This window comes from Dunckerocampus dactyliophorus, chromosome 15 (genome assembly GCF_027744805.1).
Source record: "Dunckerocampus dactyliophorus isolate RoL2022-P2 chromosome 15, RoL_Ddac_1.1, whole genome shotgun sequence".
NCBI lineage: Eukaryota > Metazoa > Chordata > Actinopteri > Syngnathiformes > Syngnathidae > Dunckerocampus > Dunckerocampus dactyliophorus.
Window position 1 is genome coordinate 14,048,282 of NC_072833.1, and position 18,468 is coordinate 14,066,749.

Sequence of the window (18,468 nt, forward strand, 5' to 3'; positions counted from 1 at the left end):
TGGGTTCGAATCTCCGCTTGGGCATCTTTGTGTGGAGTTTGCATGTTCTCCCTGTGCGTGCGTGGGGTTTCTCGGGGTACTCCGGTTTCCTCCCACATTCCCAAAATATGCATGGAAGGTTAATTGGAGAGGCTAAATTGTCCATAGGTATGAATGTGAGTGTGAATGGTTGTTTGTCTATATGTGCCCTGCGACTGGCTGGCGACCAGTCCAAGGTGTACCCCCCCTTTCACCCGACAGCTGGGATAGGCTCCAGCATACCCACAACCCTAGTGAGGACAAGCGACAAGCGAAGGAGACAAAAATTTTTTTAGCAAATATGACGTAGTTACTCTACCAATGTCTACTTACAGTAGTTTTTCGGTCTGGTTCCTACCGTTTAGGTCGGCACCGATGCCATTTCAGTTTCGGTACGCATGCCGAGACACGACGCCACTGGCATTCATCTTTAAGCACTATTTTCCACAAGTATGTCCACTTTCTGAGCACATTTACATCACTATCAGTTTCTTTAATAATAAATGTGACTCTTCTTCAACATAAAGTGTAAAAACACTAATTAGCGCTAACCCTGCTTAGAAATGTGTGGAGATTAAAAATAGCCCGAATGCTAATTGGAAGCATTTCATCCATCAGTGTGTTTTTATCATCTGAAGTGACGATGAAGAGGAAAATGACGACACAATTCACAGCGTGCGTATGTGTGTGTGTGTGTGTGTGTGTGTGTGTGTGTATACCATTGCCCAAGTTCGTGTCCTTCTGCAGGTCGTCAACAATGGAAGGCAAGGGTGTCCTCCCGCACCAATAAGATGCAGTAAAAGGGAAGTACCAGGGCTTGGGGATCCCATACTGGCCTGAGTACAAGTGTAATAATATTCATTGTGTTAACATGGGAACATCCCTTACCTCAATGGACAGGTACTACAGTGCTAAATGTCACAGTACGCAAACAGCTGCTATGCTGACGTTTGCAAAATAGGTATCATGCAGTGACTAATAACCAATAACTAAATAGTAATATTTGTCTATTGAGCTGTGTTAGTAATACACTTTCTCTATAATTCAAATAATTTTTTACATTTTCTTAAGTAAAAAAACACTGAATTTGTACATTTCCTAATCAAATACAGGGCAGGAAGCGGAGATGAGGCTGCGGCAAATCTCCCCCGTCGGTTTAGTGCGCTAGCTGAGCCTACTGTCTAAGTGCACTGGATGGCGGATGGCGCGTGCTCCTTTTTGTTTGTCAGCATGTTGCCAATATCATGTTAATGACATCATTATTCTTGCTAATTGGACAATAAAATACAGAGAAATGTCACAGCATATGCCTTGATCGTGTGGATCTAATCTCCTTTGTCATCTCGTCTCCTGAGCTGGGTGTCTCGTCACTCCCCATTTTAACCATGGCAGTTTCATAATCAAACAAAAACAATAACAATGCTGGTTGTTAGCATGCTAACAGTTAGCATGTTAACAGCCTGCAGGGTTGCCAACCGTTTTTTTGAAAAACGGAATGGCCCCGTATTTAGAAACAAAATGACATGTCCCATACTGAGCTGACAAGGAATGCGCTTTGTCTCTTATTACCGTGAAAATCCAAACTAGTCTGTTAAACGTCAATGGGTTCCAGGCTAAGCCAATCGATGTTGGCGTGTTTGATCGCTCGCCAATTAAACTCATTGCGCTTTGACGCTTCTGGCATCTTTATTTAATCCCTTTGCCTGCATGTCACTCAGCAGTTAATTTTTAGCATTTAGCCGTTAGCTTTTGGTCTTCGGACTCCAAATGTAATTTTTTTCCAAAGTGATATTTTTTCTTAAAAAAAAAAAACAAAAAGAAAGAAAAAGAAGCTTTGTGGCCATCAGAGCCTCGTGGCAGAGTTCATGGGGTACGTGATAACTGACTTTGAATCATTTAACTTGGGATGCTCCGATATAACAATTTCAACCATGACAATATTCCAAGAAAAATGAAATGCTAACATTTCTGGAATATCTCTTGCTTGCAGAGGTTCAAAAATGTCTCAATTCAGTTAGCAGCATGCTTATGCGTGTCGTTTGTATGCCAAAAACAAACCTGGGAAGACATTCTCAATGTACCACGTGAGCGTCCAGTAGAGGACGGCGTCGAACAGCATCATGGCGATGGACACAATGAACGTGTAGCGCTCGCCGTCCTCGGGACTCTGTCCCACATTGGACCACTGGATGCCGACACCTTGCTCCTCGTACTTGGAGAAGTTCTCGCATCCAAAGCCGAAAGCCACGCAGGACAATAAACTCTACAACAATAAGTCGTTGTTAGCATCTTGTTTAATGCCCGTATTGCATTCAGGAACAGCCATAAAATATGATAAAATGCTTTAGCATATGGATTGAAAACAAGTCATAAATCCAACATGGAGGAAACATTAGCAGGCTATCACTCTGCATCGCCAGCTGCTGGCATCACGCCTCATTTCCTCACAGCACTGGTACTCAGGAAGAAACATTTCCTGAGGCTTCCCAGCCTAACCATCATGGATTCTGGCTGTCTCCGCGTTGTGGATGGAGCCACTGGATTAGTAGCCTCAATCGGCTCTGCTTTTATAGCTTTTGACACAATCTTGGGAACATCTTCTTAGCATTCTTTTAGTTCAAATGTTTTGAAATATTTTTAAGTTGTATGTTTTCTCATTAAAATAACCTTATTATTATTATTATTTACATCTATTTTAGGATTGCTTTTACTGTATTATATATAAAAAAACATTTGCAATCAATATTATGTATGTTTTTAATTTGTATGTAACAGTTTGTATATTTTTTTATGTTATAAGCAGGAATATGCATTTCTTTGTTATATTCATGTAATGTTATCTATTTATTTTAATAATTTAATATCATTGTATTTTTATTTTCATTTTGTTTACTATTATGTATGTATGTTTACAATTTTCATATATTGTGTACTGTATTCTATTTATTTTAATAATTTAATATCATTGTATTTTTATTTTCATTTTGTTTACTATTATGTATGTATGTTTACAATTTTCATATATTGTGTACTGTATTCTATTTATTTTAATAATTTAATATCATTGTATTTTTATTTTCATTTTGTTTACTATTATGTATGTATGTTTACAATTTTCATATATTGTGTACTGTATTCTATTTATTTTAATAATTTAATATCATTGTATTTTTATTTTCATTTTGTTTACTATTATGTATGTATGTTTACAATTTTCATATATTGTGTACTGTATTCTGTACTGTATTCAGTATTCTGTGTTTAACATTTTTACTTTATTTTTTAAATTCTGTTTATATATTATATTTATATATTTACATTTAAATGTGTTTCATTTCATTTTTAAATTGATTTAATTGTTGTAATTATTATTATTATTTTTACTTCATTCAATTTTGTTATATTTATTCAATTTAAATTAATGTTGCGTAATTATTTTGTTATTATTTTAATCTTTTGAACTCCTGTATTGTAAGAAATGTATTAAATTCATTAAACTTCATCATACCAAAACAAATACAAAAACAATTTTTATTACACTATATTAATTTAAAAAAAATTATTTAAGATGTTTTAAATTATGTGTTATATTGCATGTATTCATATTTATTTTTTATATTTGTGTGTTACTGGATTTGCTTTTAAAATTATAATTCTAATGTTCTGAACTCCTGTTTCGATGCCAGTAACATAAACCACGATATAAAGCCATAGTGGAAATGTGCATGATTCATAAGAAAAATGACGTTCGTGGACATGAAACACAAACCTTGGAGACAGTACTAATTGCCAAAGCAGTATGTCTTTGCCTGTGGAAAGGACATCTTGGGGACAAATGACCACTGTGGCGTCATAAAAGGTCACGCTGGAAAGTGACGAACGTTGATCAGTGGTTTGTCTTCCACTGCCAAACACCTTAAAGCTACCATCCTAGAATCTGAGAACTTACCGCGGCAACCTTAACCCCAAAACTGAGGACGTCCCTCCAGGCATAGCAGAGGACGTGCGGCAGGTAGAGGACAAAGTAGATGAGACCGCCGCACGCCGCCGCCAGGTTGGCCTTGGAGAAGAAGACACTGATGAAGAAGCACTGGGTGATGGTGGCCAAGCAGAATACCAGTAGGAAGACGAAGATGACAGTGGGGTCGCTATACTGGAGTACTTTACCGTACTGCGTAAAAAGAAGATACAGTTGAGAGCATAGAAGACAACATGGCTGAATTCATTATTAATAATTATTTTCAGGCAAATAGGATTGGGACTGATCATTTTTTACATTGGTTGAGAGGAGGACCATACCCTTAACTGTAGACAGTTATAACTGCCAAAAACTGTTGTGAAAAACGGTTGTGGTACTCTGTTTTTACCCTGTTCCAGAGTGATGGCAGCATCACAAGTCCATAACGCCAATTGTCATTGGTTAAAAATCTCCAAAATGAAGGCTGACACCTTTATTCGGACATTAGAGACATAAAATTGCCAAAAACTGCAATGTGTCGTTGATTTTACTCTGCATTTTACCCTGTTGCAGAGTGAGAGGAGCATCAGGGTAGGAAAAAAGCAAGATGATGCCTACTTTTGTCATTCAAGAGTGTCAAAAATGAAGGCGAGGACCCTAACCTTGATTTTAAAGAGATTAAACAGAGTGACGATTCATTGACAGTGGCAGTGATACATTGTTTTCACCCTGTTCCAGAGGGATGGGAGCATCAGAGCAGGAAAAATAACTTGATGATGTCTATTCCTGTTTGTCAATACTCTCCAAAATGAAGGTTAGGACCCCTACCTCTGAATTTAGAGACCAAAAAACAATGCTTCACTGGTTTTACCCTGTTCGAGAGCGATGGGAGGCTCAGGGTCAAGTAGGTTGTTCAAAACTCCCCAAAATTTAAGATAGGATTCTCCTCAAATAATTTATCAATCAACAGGATCACCTTGAGTATAAGTGCAAGAAGCAGAGAGCTGACAGCCAATGGTACCGCACCGGACACAGTCCAGCTCAGCCAATGGATGGAACTCCTCAGGCCCATGATCCGCACCGTCTCCTTGAGTCGGGCTTCCTTCTCAGCCACGATGCTCTTAATGATCATGGCCACAGAGTAAATCCAGGCTAGCGTCATGTACAAGGGGAGGGAGCGCGCCAGAGCTCGCAGGAACCTGGAGGAGGGGGGAGTAAGGGAGCCATACTAAAACCAAAGAAAAAAACGTGATTTATATCGTATTGAGTAGCAGAAAGCAGAGTTCGGATGTTTGCATCCTTGTATGGATGATCCAAAGTCAAGAAAAGAATCACAATGTCTTTGTAGACACCACCATGTTCTTCCCTCTTGTGGTGCAAATGACATATAGTGGCCAGTGTGTACATTGGGCCTCATTCACGAACATCTTCTTAAAAGTCTTCTTAAGAAGTGTACTGAAGAAGGCGCGGGTTGGAAACTGCGCTACATTCACGACACATTCTTAAGTAGGGATAATCGTTCACACCGGTGTTCTTAGGTTGATGAATGCCAACTGCGATGCCCGTGCATGTGAGCCCTAATTTGCATAGGTCACCGCCTATTATTTCCTATATAAGGTCAAAAATGTGCCGTGCGCAACGGGCAGCTGGAGGCGGAGATGGCAACGTGCAAGGGCAAGACTGAGGAGCAGCTGGACAACAAACGAAAGAAAAACTTCAATTCTACTGAAATAGAGGTGCTTTTACAAGGAGTGAGCGAACACAAGACCACCTTATTTTCACGTGTATCCACCGGTCATCAGGCCATCCAAAAAGAGTCGGCATGGAGCACCATTGCAGGAAACATAAATGCCGTTTCCACTGAGAAACGCGCCACCGCAGAGGTTAAAAAGAAGTGGTTTGACTTAAAATAGACTCAAAAAAAAGATTGGACTGCACCGGAGGGATCTGGAGGAAACGGGACGTGGGCCATCAATCAGAAACCAAACAATTTCGGAAACTCTAGAAAATATTTACACAATCATGATGGAAAAATAAAGTCAAAATACAAAGTTTGTGTGTGACAATTTATTTTTTCTGTGGTTACATTTGATTAGACGCTGCCTAATTAATACAGCAGCCCCGTGCTCTGGCTCAAGACGTGGCTGGGGGCGCATGTCGTTATCTGGGGGTGCTACGTGCGCAATAGGCACACCACGTTTCATTGCGATGTTATTCTGATGATCCTGCACACCCGCAAGAACACAGAGGGAAGCCTGAAGCCTGAAGCGGGACATCAAATATTCGTGGCTTTCAGCAAATAAATCTAATGGTCCCTTTACATTCTCTCTCTGCGCAGCGCACGTCCAGCCAGCCTTTTTTTTTTTTTTTGATGAATTGGGATTTGAATATATATTTATCAATGGAGTATATTTTAGTTGTTTTGATGATAAATAATTGTTGGGATATTTTATTTGCACTACATTTTGTGGGATCAGGTTGCAAAATCCATCATGAGGGCGATTGCGCATTGAAAGTGCAAGCTTTGCTTGTGCGTAAGAGTCCTCCTGAGCGTTCGTAGAATTTGTTCTTAGATCTAAGAACTGTGAGTTAAGAACACGTTTCGTGAATGCCAAAAATCTTCGTAAGAAGGCTTTAAGAACACATTTGTGCGTAAGAACGTTTCGTGAATGAGGCCCACTGTTCTTTTGGAAATTCTCAGCAACAGGGACATCCGTCAATAGCATTTCAAGCACCACTTGAGTTGGTTGGGTACCACATTTTTGATAGCCTATTATGGAATATGGAATTATGGATTTTGGTACCCTGTTGGTAGTTTTTCCAATAATCTCCGTATTTTATCTGTTTTTTTTGTGTGCTTCCTGTCCTATTAAGTTTGCCTTAAGGGGTTTGTCTTTATGCAACCATCAGAGCAAAACATCAGAATTGCGCCAAAACTATCTAGCGTAAAACAAACTAGATTTAGGGCACCTCTGAGGTAGCATATTTTGACCATATTTGTACTTTAGATTTCCCATTTAAAAAAAAAACAAAACAAAAAATCAACACAGGTGCATCAAGGTGGATTCAGTTCATTTTTTGTGGGAACATCGTAATTGTGCCACTTGTCACCGTGTGCCACTACGCCACCATGTGGCGTAAATCTCTCCTAGGATGTAGGGCACCTCTATATTTACACCATATCTGTAGTTTCAATCTAGCATTTTTTTAATTCACCATGGGCGTGTAAGGGATATTTGATTCCGTTCATCCTTTTTTTTTTTTTTGGTACAGTATTGATGATGTGATGTAGCATGTTTAGACCATATGCTGTATATAATTCTGATTTATCATGGGTGTTTTTAATTCACTGTGGGGGTGTCAAGGATATTCAATTCCATGCATTTTTTTGTTGTTTTTGTTTCCCTCTTTACTCTACCATAACATGTCTCCAAATTGTGCCACATACTGTAAGAGCAAAACATTGAAATTAGGGCTGGGAGTATCAGGGCGCCTCCTGATAACTGTGAATTTCTCTTGGAGATCAATAAAGTATCTATCTGATTCGCAATATTTAACTCACGATAACAACAATAGCTCAATACGGCCTCAGGGTCAGACAAAATTAAACAAAAGCCCTAGTTTATATTTTGCATGCCATATACTATAGCACGTGTAGCCATGCCTAATTTGCAATGCTCGTCCCAAAAACAGGATAGCATCTACCTAACTGCAAATACTGCTGTCATGTTTTGTACCTTTGAATTAAAAGCAATGTCTCACTTCAGCAGTTGTTATTCGGAGCAGTGAATTTTAGTGAGACACTTCTTACACACTGCTAAGTCCTTATCTAGCTTGGTCCATCCATATTAGAAAAGCCAGAGCGAGTCCACTCTTCTGATTTCAACAATGCTGGTGCATCAGGGGAGATGCACTTGCTTGAGCTTATCAACAATCCATTGTAAGATTAAATATCGTGGTAGTACCATATATCGATATTTCATCACACTCCTAATTGGAATTTAGCCTTTTCGAGCAAAGTTGTAGTTTTGATTTACCGTGGGTGTCTTGTAATTAACCTTGAGTAGATAGTGGATATATGATTCTATGAGTTTTGGGGTTTTTTGTCTCTCTATGGTGCCGTGACCTATTCAGATTGGGCCACATGAGAGCAAAAACATCAGAATTGTGGCACATGAATTTTAATTAACCATAGGCCATATTAGTAGTTGATTTTTAAAAATGTTTTATTTTTTATTTACCAGGAATTTTTAAAAAATTCAATGTTGGTGTGTTGAGGGTATCCAATTTCATTCATTTTTCTTTCTTTTTTTTTTTAAACACTATCTATCTAGTATTATGACCCATAACATACAGACTGTAACACATGGGAGCCAAAACATTGGAACTGTCTCTCTTGAACCAATCTAATGTAGCATATTTTCACCATAACAGGAATTTGGTAATCTTTGACAATTTACAACTATACATAACTTCATACATCTCATGGATGGACTGAGACGCATCCTCAGTGATGTATCCCGGGATCATTGGGTGTTTCGGGTCTCGCAACATCCCTCGGCCTTGCGTTTCAGTAGCAGTCCACGGATCAGCAAAAACATCACCAAAAAAGTCTTTGCAAAAACGTCTGTACAGTACTTGAAAAAGACACCATGTCCCCACTTAATCCCAACATTCTTATGCAAATTATGTCTTATTGCTTGATTGCCATTTAATATTATTAATGTGGTGTGAAATTAGCATTTAGAACTTGCCGTGCTGGCCTGTGATAAATAATAATGCATTTCTCTCCTTCCCTCCAACTAAACAGGATTTATCGTTATTAATGTTTACAAATTGCAAACACATTAGACCAACGGGCGGCCCAGCTGTTCAAGTCGGGAGTGTTTTTTTTATTTACCAGACGTAATTACAGCTGGAAAAATTGATAATGCGAACAAGCCATGCTAGCGACGGCGATCACAGATAATTCAATAAATCATGTACAATCATTCGAATGGGAGTCTGATTGGTGATGATTACATAGCAATAAGAGGTTAGCGCTGGGCTGCTAAGCTGGTGCTATTCTACTGACCTTAACCATGACACTAATGAGAGCGCACGGCACAGCGAGCAGCACGATGTTCTCGGTGAACCTGGCAAGCCACAGGGCGCTGTTTCGGACGCCGACGACACGCAGGACCTCTTTGAGCCGCAGCTCCTTCTCCAGCACCAGGCCTTTGATGGTCATGCACGTGGTGTACATGAAGGCCAGGACCAGGAACATGGGGAGGACTCCTCCAATAGCTTGGATGAAGCTGGTTGCACAGGGAAAATGTCATTTTATCCCTTAAAAGATCATGGGGGACATTTTTTATTTTATTTCTTTTCCGAGCCATTTGGCTGCATTGATTGAAAAAGGTCCAGTTTGTCAGATACAAAACATTTCTGTTCCTTCAGTTAGCCTAAAATCGCAACGTGACACAAACAGTGACACAGTTTTTCCTTGTGACTAAAAATGTCCCATTCAAAAATGACATTTTTGATCTCATTTATCTTAACATACATTAAGGTCATCCTTTATTTTGTTATTTGAATTGGGACTACTGGCGTTTCATTTAAAATTTTGAAATTTGTCTACCATTATTCTCATTCAAAGCATGCAGTTTACTGCCTTTTGAAGAGTTAAAATCCCCCAAATATACAGTAATTCATACTTGATATGTATACTTCCAACTAAAGTCGTTTTAAAAACGGACTGGTTTAAAGTAAAAAATATATATACTGTATATATATTAAGAGCTAATATTTTTACAGTAATTTGTGGGAAGCGGACATTTTCTGCCCAAACATACTGGCCTTCAAAGTGTTAAAAACTGTTGATATGCATCTTTCAGGATAAAGAGTTTTAACAGACTGAGTCTTTTAAAGCTGAAAAAAAATTTAATATGTCGTATTTTTTTTTTAGCAGTTTTTAGAAAATTGACATTGTTGGTCTTTAAGGTCAAATGTGTGAGTTTTTTAAAGACCTCTTCAGGCCGGGGTGCCCATTACATTGATTTATCGCAAACACGTGTCACCCACGTCTTAAACATCACTTCAATGTTGCGCTTCCGTGGCAAAGTAAGTGTATTGTATTGTATTGTATTGTATTGTATTGTATTGTACTTTATTTATCCCACAGCAGGGAAATTTACTTGTTACAGCAGCAAGCAAGATACGCAAGTAAAGAATACATAGTGACTACAACATGGTTCAGGTGGTGCAGGTGTTGTAGAGCCTGATAGCGGTCGGTATGAAGGACCTGCGGAACCTCTCCTTCTTACACCGTGGGTGTAACAGTCTGCTGCTGAAGGAGCTGCCCAGGAAAACCACAGTGTCATGTAGGGGGTGAGAGGTGTTGTCCATGATGGATGTAAGCTTAGCCAACATCCCTCTCTGCCCCACCTCCTCCACAGAGTCCAGAGGACTGTCCAGAGCTCGCTCTCCTGATCAGTCTATTGATCCTGCTCCTGTCCCTGTCCGTGCTGCCCCCTCTCCAGCAGCCCACAGCGTAGAAGATGGCTGAGGCCACCACAGGTGGTGAACAGGCAAGTGTCTCAAGCGACACACGAAATTGGAACTTTCATTGTGATTATTACAGATAAACTAACTCAGCGGTAAGATGCCTAGATCTATAACAAAAGTTAGCGGTTCACTTGTAGCCGCTAGTTATGCAGAAAAAAGTCAATTGTTTGATGGCTGCGCTTCGCATCCTGAACTCCACTATAGAAATGTGTGTTTTCTACACTTCTGTTTGTGAAGCTATTATTTCATGATTAATTGGAAAATGTGCCCATTGCTGAAAGCGTTTTAATATGTTGCCTTGACTTCGGCTGCATTGTCTATTGTATATCTTTAATGTTTGATAGCAAATGCTAAATGGACATAATACATGAACTGGTTATGTACACAACTACTTGGGGATTATGTGTAATTATATTTATTCCCATATTGAATTGAAGTGTGAAGTACTGAATGATATCAACTATTTTGTTGGCTTATAAACTTTGAAACTGTGAATGTGAAATACTTCTCATACGTATTTAGTATAGTAGTTTCAAAGTTTACCTGTTAGATTATATACAGTATATATGTATGTTTAATAGTAAGAGGTAGATCTTTTTGACTTGTAACCTGCATGCCGAAAAAGTGTGCGCACCCCCGACATACGGGAAGTCCAAAAAAATTGTACACACCCTTTAGCGTCTGATAATTCAATTGTTTGTTTTATCTTTGCGGATTAAACCCATGGAAATGAATGACGGCAGCCAGACTTAACTTTGAAGAAAGGAAATTCATTCCAATAAAGCGTGAATGCACGCAAATACCAAGAGAATTGTTTTGTAATGTGTGCGATTCCATTGCTTTGCGTTGTCCGCAGTGTTTGGACCAGAACAGATGTCAGTTTGAGAACAGGCGGTGACAAATAAAAATGTTTGACAATAAAATTATGTTTGTAAATTGTGTTACTTATTGAAAATGTAACTAATTATAATAAACACCTCGTTTATTAAACAATTATTTAAAGTGTGTATACATTTTTTGGGACACCCTGAACATGTACAAAGTATATTAATACTCCTATTCATAAATATAGTAAATATTTACAGTATATTCTCCATGTTTATAGTAGGAGGTACATCTTTGAAGTCGTTTTTTTAAAGTTTGCTAGTATTAGCAACCGTCCCTGCTAACTCTTATTTACAACGATGTAATCTTAATTTCATAAACGTTTCAAGCTGTGTGATGAATAATACCATTCTTTTCAAAGTTGGTGATTTTGGGTCCGAATTGGGTAATTAAAAAATGATCTTCCCATTTTCGACAAATCATTGCAGTGCCTATATCTGCAAAAATTGATAACAATGCTGTTAATTCTATCACAATGGCACCTTCATAAAGTTTGCGAGTTGTTCCAGCAATGAATGACTAGATGCTGTCCCGACACAATAAGACAGCGTCTTCATAATGTCACCAAAATGCCATGTCAATAATCCTTCCAATGAAATATATAAAAGTGCTACATTGGCTTTATTATGAGGCACTGACTCAGTTCACAATGTGTATCGTTAACTGAAGAAAATCAAATAAAAAATGCAGATACACTTCTGATGAAAATTTTAAGACCAGTTGAAAACTTGTAAGAATTGACATTTTGCACTGTTGGATCTGAAGGACGTTCTAAGCACAGCTTCAAAATGCAAAAAGAAGAAATAGGAGTAAGACAAAAATGTTTGATTAAGCAATTATTGCAATTTATCAAAAGTTTATGGTCACAGCCTTTGAAAGCCAAAATCTTGGCAAAAATGTGGATTCAATGTTGTTTTCTGTCAGGTATTGACTATGTCATGATCTCTTGATGGCAAAGGCAAAAACACTTTCACTCTTTGAATGCTGTCGGGTTGTTGCGCCATTGCTGCTGAGGTTGGACACAGTAAGACAATCATTTGAAACTTCTTAAACGATCCTGAGGGTTATAAAACAAAAAAGTCAAGTGGTAGACCCAAAAAAATGTCACCGGCCCTGAGCCGGAGGATCCTGTCAAGACACGGCAAGACACGCCCAAATGAGGGTTGTTAGCAGTGCTGAGTGCAGTCCAATAACCATCAGATGTCATCTGCAAGAGAAGGGTTTTAAGAACAAAAAATGTCTTCAAAGTTCTTGTCTCCTTCAATGCCACAAAATTGCGAGAGGAAGAAAGTTTTATTCTCTGATGAGAAACAATGTAATCTTGACAGTCCTGATGGTTTCCAACGTTACAGGCATGACAAGAAAATCCCACCTGAGATGTTTTCCATACGGCACAGTGGAGGGGGCGCCATCATGATCAGGGGTGCTTTTTACTTCGATGGAACAATGGACCTTCGGGTTGTGAGGGGCCATCCTTCATGACCGAAGGCCCTCGTCTGTGTTGTAAAGACTGGCTTTTTCAACAGGACAACGCTGCAGTTCACAATGCGCGCCTCACAAAGGACTTCTTCCAGAGGAATATCGTCACTCTTTTGGATCATCCTGTGTGTTCCCCAGATCTTAATCCAATTGAGAACATTTGAGGATGGATGGTAAGGGAAGTTTACAAAAAGGGACACCAGTTTCAGACAGTGGATGCCCTCCGTGAAGCAATTTTTACCAACTGGAGCAACATTCCCACTAGCCTTCTGGAAACACTGGCATGAAGCATGAAGCAACGACTTTTTCAGGTGATGAACAAGAATGGCGCAGCTACTCATTACTAAGTCCATTTTTGAAAAATGTCTTTTTTTTGTCTCATTCCCCTTTCTTCTTTTTGCATTTTGAAACCCTACTTAGAACCTTCGTAAGTTTTTCAACTGGTCCTACAATTTTGATCAGGAGCATACAATAATACTTCAGCTCATGTCTCCATGGTCGACACCACTTTAAAATGTCCACTTCTGTTAATTGCTAGTTAGTACTTTTAATTACTTCGACCATACCATTTTTTTTTTGCTAGCTAGCTAAATAGAAGGCTGTCAATCATATTTATATAATTGTCCTACTTCTTTTGTCTTCATTTCATTGGACAACCAGGACAATATGCCAGGTTGTTTTTTTAGGACACACCACCTTGTCCTCCAATACTGTTAAGTGAACTGGACAAAGATCCATTGGAAGCTTTAGGATAGACTTTGTCAAATGTAGGGTTAGAGGTTAGGTTAACAGTTGGTTGGTTAGGGTTAGGACGAGGGAGTGAGAGTGAGACTGGGGTTAGGGTTTGTGGATCAGAATTTATAGGTTAGGGTCAGGTTTCGGGGGTTATGGGTCAACGGCTAATTGGTTAAGGTAAGGGTATTTTATTAGGGTTAAGGTTAGTAGGTTAGGGTCAGTTTCTTATGGCAAGTGTTACCGAATTAGGGTCAGTGTTAGTAGGTTATGGATACTTGGTTATGGTTACGATGTTGGTGGATTTGGGTCGGTGTTATTGCTTCAGGTTTGGGTAAGTTGGCCAGAATTAGAAAGTTAAGGTTTGGCGTTAGGTATATGGTTTGCTCACCAATTTTAATATTTAAACAGTTGGCATTAAATGCTAGTTGGCAAGGGTTAGTTATTTAGTGTTTAGTCAGGTGGTCAATGTTGGGCATCAGGATTAAATAGTTGTTTTAATTAGAGTTAAAAATGTTGTAATATATTCTCTTGATCATCAAGCTTGCCAAGGACAAGGTAGAAAACAACAATAGACAACAAGACAATAACGGTCTTCACCATGGCTTCATATACATGTGGATGTTAGGACTGCACCTGATGTGTCTTAGCACTAACATAGCTATGCAGCCTGCAAGAGAACAGTGTTGAATACTAATGCTGACGTCTATGTAACAGTTGACGGAACGCCAGAGACTTAACTCCTTGTGAAGGATCAGTCAAGCGCGCTGTGTCTGACACCGACAACCTTGCCACCAGATGCTCCTGCATTATACATAGGCGGATCGATCAAAGGTGCTTAAGTAAGAGAACTCCACGGCGGGAAGGTGTCGCCAGGCTCCCGTTACATTTGGCACAGCCTGACCTATATTTAGGGACACTGAAAGACTGCTTCCCGCCGTCTGTCTTATATACTGTTGAGCTACATTCTTACTCAATGTCATTATCAGCCTCACAATGCGAAGACTCTTTTATTCACATGCAAATTTTTTCTGAGTAAATGCAAAGAGGAGGGAAAAAATGAAGTGGCTTTGACAGCGCATTCAATTAATGAATTGCACATACTAATGAATGGACAAATAATGGTGTTACAAACATTCCCATTCTACAGTAAACCTTTATTATTATTGTAAATCAACAAGAAGAAGAACAAATATAAGGACTAAACTTATTTTAATAGATAATGCTAACCACTAGGCCACCATGCATCCTTATTTTGTTTTCAATACTCAGATTTTTCCGACAGGCTTTCCCCCTTTTTTACACAGTAAAAGAATGTTGTCCAGCAGACAGTGGGGATGCTAGAGACCTATTTATTGATGGAGATCACAGCCCAGGGATTCCAACAAGAGATGCAGTGATTGGCGAGCGTGAGGTGAGGCGGAGGCCGCTGATAAAGGATGTGTTTATGTGCTATTGGCGGGGATGTGGAGGGGGTGTCAAAATGTATCCTGTAGCATCATCTCAGGAAGACAGCAGGAGCGAAATGAAAATAATGCTTTGGTTATCTTGAGTGCAAAATGCCACCAGGGAGGTTAATAGTGGTTGGGGGGTGGGAGGGGGGGGGGTGTCACCTGTGGTTGATTGTGGCACACAAACACAATATAATAAAGTAAAAATGGCAACACTATAAAGACTGCACTCCCTACCGTTATATTGAACAATATGTTTTCCATTTTATCATAGTAGAGCACACTTCTGTTGACAAATATATATCAGCTCTCATAGGAAACAATGCAAGGTCAATTAAAAGTCACCATCATAGAACTCTGTTGTTATGTTTTAAAACAGCTTTAGAAAAAGTAACTTTTTTAAAGTGTAAAGTAGACAAGTTAACCATTCTATAGTAGGGATGCTCCAATCGATTTCCGTCACAGAACACGTGATCAGCACATGCCGATAAACGCCTTTCAAAGCCAATCACAAAAAGCGACCGGCGTGCGGCGGCAGACACTATGTGTCAGGTAGGGTTGCCCACAAAATGACACGTTTCGTATTGAGCTTGCCACAGGCTACGCCAATCGATCCCAGCGTGCTTGATCACTCCCTTACCAAACCTATCTCCGACTATTCTTGCATCTTTGTTTACATGCTTTGCCCAGCTGTGACTGGCTGTACTTTGCAGCTAGCTAGCTAGTTAGCGTTATCTGCATAGCTTCTACTTGTCGGACTCCAAATGCGACTTTTTAACCACAGTGACATTTTGGTTTTTTAAAACAAGCAAGCAATGCAGTTAGTTTGGAGCTCGTTTTTGTCGCACGGGAAAGCCACAAGTGCATATCACGTTCATGGGGTATGTACTTTTTCAAGTGTCACTGAACAATTTTTCTCTCATATTGTCATCTAATAATGTCTTGTCCTCAAAACACTATTTGTGTGTGGTTGTTTAATGAACATAAACACATAGTGTGTCCAGCCTTATGATGGTGGTACTATCACAGGGGTCTCACAGGGGTCTCTGCAACAGTTGACTTAAGACTTTATGCCTTTATATATAATGACAAAAGAGCACAAAAACCATGGCCACACTGTTTGAGTAAATGTTGCCGGTCATGAATAAAACACAAATAGTTGACAGCTCTAATAGTGATGAAAGTTGGAGACCCCTGCGACCTGGACACTCAATTTATTCTAAGTTGAACAGGACAGATTTCTATTTTTATTTCTTTTAATTCTTTTATTATATGAATATATAAAAATACAAATAAATATTTGATGTATTGAGTTAATTTAAGTTGTTTTCAATAGAAATACACATAATCATATGTATTTTTAATTATACTGCTTGTTTAGTTATATTATTTAGAGTTGTCTAACATAAATACGGTGTCATTAAATTGTATATAGATTATCAAGTAATTTATGTAAACAATATAAAAAATACAAATCATATATAGTCATGTTGTTTACTTTATATTTAAAAAAAAATATTATAATGTACCAATTATTATTAATAACGGAAATAATAAAATGGTTATAATCGTTAGCATCTACTTGGTAAAATATAATAAATATACAGGGGTGTGAAAAAGTGTTTGCACCGTTCCTGATTTCTTTTTTTTGTTTCATGTTTGTCACACTTTAATGTTTCAGATCATCAAACAAATTTAAATATTAGTCAATGACAACACAACTGAACACAAAATGCAGTTTTTAAATGAAACTTTTTATTATTAAGGGAGAAAAAAATCCAAACCTACATGGCGCTGTGTGAAAAAGTGAATGCCCCCCTGTTAAAACATAACTTAACGGAGATTAATTGAAATTTATCAGTTTGGAAAAGGCCATAAAGCCATTTCTAAAGCTCTGGGACTCCAGCAAACCACAGTAAGAGCCATTATCCACAAATGGCGAAAACCTGGAACAGTGGTGAAACTTCCCAGGAGTGGCTGGCCAACCAAAATTACCTCAAGAGAGGAGCAACGACTCATCCAAGAGGTCACAAAAGACCCCAACACAACATCCAAAGAACTCAGTTAAGGTCAGTGTTCATGTTGCTGCTAAGGGTGGCCCAACCAGTTATTAGGTTTAGGGGGCAATCACTTTTTCACCCAGGGCCATGTAGGTTTGGACTTTTTTCTCCCTTAATAATAAAAACTTTCATTAAAAAACTGCATTTTGTGTTCAGTTGTATTGTCACTGACTAATATGTCAATTTGTTTGATGATCTGAAACATTTAAGTATGACAAACGTAATCAGAAAGGGGGCTTTTTCACACCGCTGTACGTATATATACGTATGACTCGCTATGCTCCAATAACTTTATGTTGCTGGCGGTAGACTTATCACAGATGTGGTATCAAATCTGGCCTGTGCTGCAATTTCATCCGGCATGCAGAAGTGTTTGGAAAATAGCACTGAGTTGGCCCGCCTCACAGACTTTATCAAACAAAGTGCTTACAGTGATCGGCATAATTAAGCCATTCCTCCGGTATAAAATACTCTTCTGGCATTTTCATTTAAAAAAACAATATTGTATAGAGCATGAAATTCACAACTATTCTTAATAAGGGTGCCAGATTCAAGGTGTGTAGGCTGCTTTTTGTTCTTTTGTTCTATTTTGCAGTGCTAATGAGACATTTTCTCTATATCTGACCATACTGCTATTTTTTCAGTCTAGATGATTGGGGCATATGCTGTCGTGTTCACAAATTCATCTGTGTGCGTGCACTTCATTCACCAATTATGTTGGTTAAAAGGAGAAGAAGGTTTTAAGGTTTTTAATACTTTCAATATGCAGAAATATACCAGCGTTGAAAATGTCAGGATGAATAGAGAGATACAAAGTTGGGGGGTGCGGTGGGGTGTAATGTCCAGTTCAGCCCACAACCTAAAGTAGGCTTTGAGTTTTGGCCCCCTGTCGAGTTTGACACCCCTGGGTTATCATCACCCTTCTGCGACGATATAATTTAAAAAAATGTAAAAAAGGAAATAATTTTGGAATATTTTTTGACCATTTTTTGAACATTTCAGTTGCGCTCCAAATTGTAGCATTTTTAGTCGCACTTTATTCCTACTAAAACAGCGCATCGTGTTAAATACTAATACTTTTGAAATGCTTAGTACAGAAACATTAAATGACCAGCAAAGAACTTTACCCATCATGCCTCACTGTTTCTCTTGCGCTATGTGTTCCATCGCATCTTCTTTTGTCGCATTTCAATTATTGATGAATGAAATAGCAATTTTCACAGCTTAATAATTTATCAGATCATGAAGTAAATGGCGGAGGGACTTGGAGGGTATTGCGCCACTTTTATGGCTTTCATTTATCCTCTGTAATTATTTATCCATCATTTGCACTCACAGA

At 38.7% G+C, this 18,468-nt stretch overlaps 1 protein-coding gene across 13 annotated transcripts in view; it reads right to left on the reverse strand.

The window, feature by feature from the left end:
- Window positions 1–18,468, reverse strand: part of LOC129195007 (phospholipid-transporting ATPase ABCA1-like) — a 106,106-nt gene that overhangs the window by 48,461 nt on the left and 39,177 nt on the right. For 10 of the 13 annotated variants that reach the window (XM_054800688.1, XM_054800682.1, XM_054800684.1 and 7 more), the window contains 4 exons: window positions 4,953–5,175; window positions 3,968–4,189; window positions 2,077–2,281; window positions 738–854 (listed from right to left, as the gene is read on the reverse strand). In XM_054800688.1, the coding sequence (XP_054656663.1) occupies window positions 738–854; window positions 2,077–2,281; window positions 3,968–4,189; window positions 4,953–5,175 (767 nt within the window). Of the gene's footprint in view, window positions 1–737; window positions 855–2,076; window positions 2,282–3,967; window positions 4,190–4,952; window positions 5,176–9,050; window positions 9,274–18,468 lie in introns of all 13 variants that reach the window. The other 3 variants (XM_054800693.1, XM_054800690.1, XM_054800681.1) reach the window with 1 other exon arrangement.